The 9,496-nt window shown below is 38.8% G+C and overlaps 1 protein-coding gene across 1 annotated transcript; it reads left to right on the plus strand.

The window, feature by feature from the left end:
* Positions 1-279: 279 nt before the first annotated feature.
* On the plus strand, positions 280-2,741 carry LOC140162291 (muscarinic acetylcholine receptor M2-like). The gene is made up of 2 exons (XM_072185529.1): positions 280-1,259; positions 2,283-2,741. The coding sequence occupies exons 1-2, from the start codon at positions 474-476 to the stop codon at positions 2,409-2,411; spliced, it is 915 nt and encodes a 304-aa protein (XP_072041630.1). The 5' UTR covers positions 280-473; the 3' UTR covers positions 2,412-2,741.
* The last annotated feature ends 6,755 nt before the right edge of the window (positions 2,742-9,496 follow it).

Consider the following 9,496-nt stretch of genomic DNA (forward strand, 5'->3'; position numbering starts at 1 on the left):
CTTCATTAGGAAACATCATCATTAGCATGATGCGTTTTCAAGAATGCGGACGATTTGTTCTCTTACTCTTACTTTTTCATGCAACAAATCATATCACAAGCAGTGATACCGAAACAGAGGTTGATGAGGAAACTGTCACTGAAATGATAACCGAAACTCTCTCTGTCACCGACATTGCCACTGTCTTCGACATTATCACTGTCACTGAAACTGCCACTGACACTGAAGCATCATGGTTTGACAAAACAACTCATAATGACAGTAACAAAGGTGATGAAGACATTTTTGACGGAAGTGATTCTGATTTAATTCGCTTAGTTATCGGTTGCATTTTCATCTTTTTAACTATCTTCACAATCTTCAGTAACGGTTTAGTTTTGGTAACATTATTGTGTCGACCACACCTCCGCACGTACTTCAACTATTTCTTGATCGGTATCACTGTAGCTGACTTTAGCGTTAGTATTGTCAGCATGCCTTCATTCTGTGTTCAGTTATTATTTGGTTATTGGCCTCTAGGTCCTGACATGTGTGTCCTCTTTACATTAATTGATATAACATCAGTTCAGGCATCGAATCAATCAATCGTAATGTTATCGATTGATCGATATATTTCATTGGCTAAACCGTTATGGCATTTAGAGAGACGAACCACTGGTAGAGTTGTAAAGTTCATGTGTATCGCGTACGGTTTACCGCTACTGCTTTGTTTCCCAATTGCGATTTACCTTCGCCTCGAGTTAGAACATTTACCCCCTGGTACTTGTGTTGCACAATTACCAAACAACATTGGGGTTGGGATTTTTAGTTCCTTGCTTTATTGGATACCCTTCGTCCTGCTTCTAATAATCAACATCAACACATATTATGTCATCAGAGCAAGACGTGAGAAAAATGCGACTCTTAATGTACCTCAACTGAGTTTGAAGATCGAACACCGCGCCTATGATTTAGATTCAGCCGCAAGCAGCACGGAAGACCTATCATTAAGCGTAAGCGAGTTGGTTGTAAGACCCAAGAAGAGTGAATGTCACCGGAGAGGCTCTGAAAGTTACACTGTACCAGCATCCAGACCCACCAATACTGCGCAAATTCAACGGCTGAATGAGAAGGAAAGAAAGGCGAAAGAGAGTGAGAGACGCGCTGCGCGTACCTTGACGCTGCTAGTGATGGTGATGTTGATAACCGGGACACCATGGGCTGTCATGGTTGTCGTTACATCTTTCTGCCCAACGTGTGTTCCATGGTATCTCTACGAAGTAAGTTGCATGCCTAAGTGTATGCAGGGCCGGATTTACCTTTTTGGGGGGGCCTGGGCCACGCAAAATTTGGAGGTCCCCAAACTCACCATGCGGAAGGCATGTGCACTCAAGTGGCCTAGTTTTGGTTGACAAATAGGGGCCTACTATCAGTGGCGGCGCCAGGAAATTTTTCGGGGGGGCATTAGGGGGAAAAGTGAATTTCAATGCGGGAAAAATCAACAAATTGTGCGCAAAATTACCGCAAAAAGTGGACATTTTCGTAATTTTGGGTTTCGTAATTTTGGGTTTTTTCTGGTGGGGGGGCAATTTTAGAGGTAGACCAGCATATTTTGTTCCAATTTTACTAGGACATTTGCGCGCGAAAAAAAATCAATTTCAAACAAATTTCGCCCAAAATGAAGATTAAATTTGCCATGCATGTATATGCCCAGTATGCGCGAAGCGCGCAAAATTATGCAATCTTACCATATTTTATTCCAAAACATGGTGTTTTCGGGCTAGAAATGAACATGAGGGCAATTTTGGGGGCCCGGGCTCATCTGGCCCAATGGTAAATCCGGTCCTGAGTGTATGCCCTATTATTTGTGCGTTTGTGAATGTTTTTTGTTCTATTTGTCTAATTATATCTATTTTCTAGCCTTAGACATAAGGGGCGAGTTTCTCGACCGGTGGCTTAGCAATTGACTAGTCTAGCGTCAAGGCTAACGAGGTCGTAAGACCTTAGACCGGGCTTAATTGCATACACGTTTCCCGAAGTATAATAAACTAGATCAGCCATTAATTACATAAGTAGGACAAAATTGGTAAAAATATCCTAAGACGCAATAAACAGAACAATTAAAAAAAAACCCAGCTTTACGCAGGCCCGTTCGCAGGATTTTTTGGGGGTGGGGGTGGGGGGTGGGGTGCTGATTTTGAAAAAGTGGACTTTTCCCCAAAATTTCCCCATACTTTTGCATTTCACCTTGAGGTTAGACTATTGACCAAACTAATAAAATTTGCCTTTTACTGTCTTTTCAGGTGAGTTTATTCTTGACATGTTTAAACAGCGCAGCTAATCCATGGTGTTACGCGGCCGGGAATGAGTCAGTTCGCCAAGCCATGATGGAAATCGTCCGATGTAAATGGTTACAACGTGCTGCTCGTTAGAGGAGACCATAATTATACAAAAATTACATGTAATTAGTTACCATAGTAACCGTCAGTCGGCTCGTCGGATACCCAGAAACCTTAATTATATAATAAAAGACGGATTTCGTCAAAATGCGGATTGCAGAGGACAAAATTATAATGATGCGTGATGGCTATGAAAACTCTTAAAACCTGTAAATTTATTTAAGGCCATGCCATCCCATGTTTTGCTCATCCGGATGATCGTAAAAATCTTCAAAATTTAGATTTTGGTACCTTTGTTTAGAGTCATAGATGCGCTAACATAGCCTGGTTTTGGTTAAGCCGAAAGCCGTGTATTAAAGACAAAATGGACATTTTACATGAATCTGTAAATTCTATAATGCTTAGTAGAAAAATTAACTTCATGTATTTAATGGGGCTTCAACTTTGTCAATATTTCTGTCTTCCTCGTTTTGTTTGCAAATTTTTCATAGCACAAATACTTATTAATGACAACTTTAATGACTTATCCTTCACTCTTAGGCCTAGGCAATTTATAAACAATTTTGATTGTTTTACATCTTCGCTGGGATCACTGAACGAGCCTTTTAGGGCGAATTTCTCGACGGGTGGCTTAGCAGTTGGCTAGTCTAGCCTCAAGGCTTAAGAGGTCGTAAGACTGAAAACACGTTCCCCGAAGCACGGCTAGCATAGCCTCGAGGCTTTGTTAGCCTGTGGACCAGGCTTGTAGGATTAGCCCCAGGCTTCGGTAAAATTTGCATTTCTCGAAATCAGTCTTCTGTAGCCGTAGTCTACGCAAGCCTGTTAGGCCAGGCTTACAGCGGCTTTTCTTGGCCCTGCCTCAGAGCAGGTCTTAGGTCGTAAGCCGTGGTCTATTTCAATTGACAAATTGCTTAAATTGTAATGCAAAGTTTTTCTTTCATATTTTTGAGAAATTGAAACAGATTCTGTCTTTCATTCAACATAGAGTAGGCCTAAGTAATAATTATTGTTCGATATTTCACCATTTTATTTTAGTGTTCATTCGAGTCAGTTAAACCTACTGTTGCTACAAGGCCTACTCATTTTGAATGATGAACTTTCTTTTGAGCAACGGTGCCAAAGGGGTGCAATTAAAGCGAGACGCAATCTTCGACGTCAACTTGCTGTCGTGAGCGTCTTCAGGAGAGGAAGGATCCTTTTCTGAAGTATTCGGATGCCAAATTTAAATCGCGCTGCCCATGCTGCCGATTCAGTAAAGGCAATATTTTAAGGCTTACTGATCTGCTTGAACCTAACTTGTAACTGTCAACAAATAGGAGCATCCCTCTCCTTCCTGTTCTACAAATATTGCTAACCTTACGCTATTTTGCTACAAGAAGTGCCCCACCATTTTGCTACAAGAAGTGCCCCACCCCCATATTTGACATGTCCAAAAACCTTGACGTTCCACATGAACTTGCTCCCATGCTTTCCTCTTTTGCCTGAGATTTATTATCGGATGCCTTGCTTTCAATGACACGAAGCAGTGGCTGCAAAATATGCAGTAATTCAATTCTGTACATTTGTTGCCTGAGTGCGACTTTTCGGAGGCATGCTGACATGATGGTAATAATGATTATATTTGTGAACGGAGTCGTTTCGTTATAACATACCCGAAGGAACAGTTCTTGAAAGGTTTGAATGATCAAGAAACAAAAAGGTTTGAATGATCAAGAAACAAAACCTTTTATCATCATCATCATCATCATAAACTATGCACTCATGCTAAATTCGTAAATAGAACATGAAAATATCAGCAGTAGATAGCACGCACGATGGTTGTCAAATGCTTGGTTATGTTTTTGTTTTTGCACCAAAATTATCCTTATATAATGTTTTACTTTTGACAAACATGCGTATGATTGTTTGAAGTGTGAAACTATTTTTGCTTTAGGCCTACATTTAGGGGAATCAAACTTTCCTTTTCTGTAGGTTTGCAGTTTGACCCTTTTTGAAATACAAAGAAAAATTAATGAGTCGAGTAAAAAGTATAGAAGTATCATTCATGCAAGCAGGACTCATAATAAAGTAAAGTGGAAATAAAATAATACATAAAAGACAAAAAACAAAAAAACACTAGTCTTGCATCAAGTTGTTTACGGTGTAAGCCCAAGTACAAGACCGCCGGTCTAGGCTAGTCTTTGCGCTGGTATCATTGCGATAATAAGACGGTAACCCTGTTAGTACGGTAAACCGTGAAGGACAACAGCTTATGCACATCTACCTCCAACTGCCTATAGAATTAAGTCGCTGGTAGAAAGGGACGAGGTTGTCAAGCGTTAAGCCTGCAAGGCCACTAAGACCAGGTTGAACTTGCGTTCAAGAAATCCGGCTACAGTTAAGACTCGGGCTTCGAGAGCGGGCTAGGCTTAGTAGCCTCACGGCCACCTTAAGCCTAAGGCTTACTAAGACTCCTATCGAGAAATTCGCCCTTAAAGGCTATAACATATTGACAGTGGATAAACGTCATAGGGGGAGAATTCTACAGAAAAATAGGGGTGGGGCTGAAGACCCTAATGGCGTCACAACTGATTTTGAGTTTTCTGTTTTCCGAACGCATCTAAAATGAGAATTCTAAAATATCTAATTATTTGAATTTTAATTGACATTTTAATTACATTAATTTGCTATTTTCTTACTTCGATCTTTTTAATTGATGCTGGACACAAAGGGCGAATTTCTCGATAGGAGTCTTATTAAGCCTTTGGCTTAAGGTGGCCTTGAGGCTACTAAGCCTAGCCCGCTCTCGAAGCCCGAGTCTTAACAGTAGCCGGATTTCTTGAACGCAAATTCAACCTGGTCTTAGTGGCCTTGCCGGCTTAACGCTTGACAACCTCGTCCCTTTTTACCAGCGACTTAATTGTATAGGCAGTTGGAGGTAGATGTGCATAAGCTGTTGTCCTTCACGGTTTACCGTACTAACATGTTTAGCAGCGCAAAGACTAGCCTAGACCGGCGGTCTTGTGCTTGGGCTTACACCACTGTACACAACTTGATATGCAAGACAAGTATTTTTCTGTTTTTGTGTCTTTTTATGTATTATTTTATTTCCACTTTTCTTTATTATGAGTCCTGCTTGCATGAATGATACTTCTATACTTTTTACTCGACTCATTATTTTTTATTTTTTTTTCTTTTTTTAAAAGGGTCAAACTGCAAGCCTACAGAAAAGGAAACTTCGATTCCCCTAAAAGTAGGCCTAAAGCAAAAATTGTTTCACACTTCAAACAAATCATACGCATGTTTGTCAAAAGTAAATCATTATTTAAGGATAATTTTGGTGCAAAAACAAAAACATAACCAAGCATTTGACCACCATCGCGTGTGCTATCTACTGCTGATATTTTCATGTTCTATTTGCGAATTTAGCATGAGTGCATAGTTTTTATGATGATGATGATGATGATGATGATGATGATGATGATGATAAAAAAAGTTTTGTTTTTTGATCATTCAAACGTTTCAAGAACTGTTCCTTCGGGTATGTTAACGAAACGACTCCGTTCACAAATATAATCATTATTACCATGATTACTTTCAGCATGCCTCCGAAGTGAAGTCGAACTCAGGCAACAAATGTACATGTTTACAGAATAATAAATCTCAGGCAAAAAAAGAGGAAAGCATGGGAGAAAGTTCATGTGGAAGGTCAAGATTTTAGGACATGTCAAACATGGGGGGGGGGCACTTCTATTTGTTGACCGTTACAAGTTAGGTTCAAGCAGATCAGTAAGCCTTAAAACATTGCCTTTACTGAATCGGCAGCGTGATTTAAATTTGGTATACGAATACTTCAGAAAAGGATCCTTCCTCTCCTGAAGACGCTCACGATAGCAAGTTGACGTCGAAGATTGCGTCTTGCTTTAATTGCACCCCTTTGGCACCGTTGCTCCAAAAGAAAGTCCATATTCAAAATGAGTAGGCCTTTATATATCACAGCAGGTTTAACTGATTCGAATGAACACTCAAATAAAATGGTGAAATGTTCAACTAACAGCAGGTTTAACTGACTCGAATGAACACTAAAATAAAATGTTTTAATAAATAAAAAGTGTTTTAATAAATAAAATAAATAAAAGGTGATATGTATCAAGAAAGGTGATATGTATTTTAATATGTATTGGTTATTTTTGATGTTTTAAGTTTGACCCCTGGGCCAAACTGAAAAACAGTGTTTACACTGAGTTTTGTTACCCAGGCAAAAGAAGTTTGAATAAATAAATAAATAAATAAAGAAAGAAAGAAAGAAAGAAAGAAAGAAAGAAAGAAAGAAAGAAAGAAAGAAAGAAAGAAAGAAAGAAAGAAAGAAAGAAAGAAAGAAAGAAAGAAAGAAAGAAAGAAAGAAAGAAAGAAAGAAAGAAAGAAAGAAAGAAAGAAAGAAAATGGTGAAATGTTCAACTAAATCGAACAATGATTATTACTTAGGGGTAGGGGCCTACTCTATGTTGATTGAAAGACAGCATCTGTTTTGGTTCAAAAATATGAAAGAAAAACCATGAAAACTTTGCATTACAATTTAAGCAATTTGTCAATTGAAATAGACCAAGGCTTACGACCTAAGACCTGCTCTGAGGCAGGGCCAAGAAAAGCCGCTGTAAGCCTGGCCTAACAGGCTTGCGTAGACTACGGCTACAGAAGACTGATTTCGAGAAATGCAAATTTTACCGAAGCCTGGGGCTAATCCTACAAGCCTGGCCCACAGGCTAACGAAGCCTCGAGGCTATGGTAGCCGTGTTTCGGGGAACGTGTTTTCAGTTAAGCCTGGTCTTACGACCTCTTAAGCCTTCAGGCTAGACTAGCCAACTGCTAAGCCACCCGTCGAGAAATTCGCCCTAAGGGACCGTTCACAAACACTTGTAAGGGGAGGGGCTGATGCAAAAAAGGAGGGGGCCTGAAATTTTTGACCCTCCTAAGGGGGCCCCTGAAAAAAATGACCACAAATTTTCCTGGAAAATTAAGTTTATATGCTTTTCTATGGGGTTGACCCATAATTTTCATGTCAAAAAGGGGGGCCCTGAATTTTTTGCATCAGGCCCCCTTACAAGTGTTTGTGAACGGTCCATAACAAAGAAGACATATACGTCTAGCCATCTTCGTTTGTTCCATTATCTAAATTGTATTTCTTTTGTTCAAAGCCGATCTACTGTCGATTATATTAAGTAATGTGGACAGATCAAGATAATCTTGGTCAGGTCAAGATAATCTTGGTCAGATCAAGATAATCGTGGTCAGGTCAAGATAATCGTGGTCAGGTCAAGATAATCGTGGTCAGGTCAAGATAATCTTGGTCAGGTCAAGATAATCGTGGTCAGGTCAAGATAATCGTGGTCAGGTCAAGATAATCTTGGTCAGGTCAAGATAATCGTGGTCAGGTCAAGATAATCTTGGTCAGGTCAAGATAATCTTGGTCAGGTCAAGATAATCGTGGTCAGGTCAAGATAATCGTGGTCAGGTCAAGATAATCTTGGTCAGGTCAAGATAATCTTGGTCAGATCAAGATAATCGTGGTCAGGTCAAGATAATCTTGGTCAGGTCATGATAATCTTGGTCAGGTCAAGATAATCTTGGTCAGATCAAGATAATCGTGGTCAGGTCAAGATAATCTTGGTCAGGTCATGATAATCTTGGTCAGATCAAGATAATCGTGGTCAGGTCAAGATAATCTTGGTCAGGTCATGATAATCTTGGTCAGATCAAGATAATCTTGGTCAGGTCAAGATAATCTTGGTCAGATCAAGATAATCGTGGTCAGGTCAAAATAATCTTGGTCAGGTCAAGATAATCTTGGTCAGATCAAGATAATCGTGGTCAGGTCATGATAATCTTGGTCAGGTCAAGATAATCGTGGTCAGGTCAAGATAATCTTGGTCAGGTCAAGATAATCTTGGTCAGATCAAGATAATCGTGGTCAGGTCAAGATAATCTTGGTCAGATCAAGATAATCGTGGTCAGGTCAAGATAATCTTGGTCAGGTCAAGATAATCTTGGTCAGATCAAGATAATCGTGGTCAGGTCAAGATAATCTTGGTCAGGTCAAGATAATCGTGGTCAGGTTTCGTATTTAGAAACACTGCCTGGCCTCATCATCTTACGGTTTGGACATACTAAGTCATTCTTATTTTAATTATTTGGATGGAACGATCAAACTATAGAGGGCTCTAATTTAGAATTTATTTTTACACAAATTGAATTTATTACGCAAGTTTATGCATATTATATTTGAATATTATAGTACAGAATATATGTATTTAAAATGACACCTCTATTAAAGGAAGGTGACCTGATATATTTGGAAAATCAAATTCTTTAAAACTTACGTATATAGGTCAATTCCAGCCAAAGCGGGCCAAAATTCTCTCTGGTGGCCATTTTGAAAATGTTTTCCTTTTCAATTCTAGACTTATCAAATGAGACGATCATGTCTAGTGAATCATCAGGTGGAAGTGCCATCGGATTGAAAAGTAACTTTTCTTGCTAGACCAAATAAAGTGTTCAATGCGCATATGCATGTTACCCACGAATTCAAGCATTTTTCACCTGTTGTACGCCATAAAATTTCACTTTCTTTAATATCTTTCAATATTTTATGTGTGACTCATATACACTAGAAATCGGTGAAGACTTTGAACGTAAAATAGAATTTTATTACATATATCTACAAAGAAATATTTTGGTTATTACAAATTTTAAGAAAGAACCAGGTGTACAGTTAAGATTGTGTCAATTCTTCGAACTCTTTCCAAAGTGGCTGTCATTTAACATTACTGTATTATTTCGAAAGATTAGAATAAATGCTTCATATAAATATAAAGTTAGATTTTGTATCTCGTCGCAGGATGAGGATCTCGGATGGATTCGTGGGTAACAGCGTCTGGAAAATAGCAATTCCTATTAATTTTTTTAAATAAAAAAAAAAAAAATACTTTTCCGTATGTCAATAATTCAGGCTGCAATGGCACTAAAATGAATTTTAATCAAAATACAGACTACATGGAATATTTAGAATGGATCATTATGGCATTTTGGGTATAAAAATTTTGAGAATAATGAAGTTGTCAAATTCAAATAGACAGAGCAAA

The sequence above is a fragment of the Amphiura filiformis genome, chromosome 10 (assembly GCF_039555335.1).
Source record: "Amphiura filiformis chromosome 10, Afil_fr2py, whole genome shotgun sequence".
Lineage (NCBI taxonomy): Eukaryota > Metazoa > Echinodermata > Ophiuroidea > Amphilepidida > Amphiuridae > Amphiura > Amphiura filiformis.

What these genes read in the sequence shown, in the direction of transcription:
- LOC140162291 (XM_072185529.1), top strand. Translation starts at nt 474, where the DNA reads ATGCCTTCATTCTGTGTTCAGTTATTATTTGGTTATTGGCCTCTAGGT. An exon ending in TTCCATGGTATCTCTACGAA is followed by an intron (nt 1,260 to 2,282) that starts GTAAGTTGCATG and finishes CTGTCTTTTCAG; the next exon opens with GTGAGTTTATTCTTGACATG.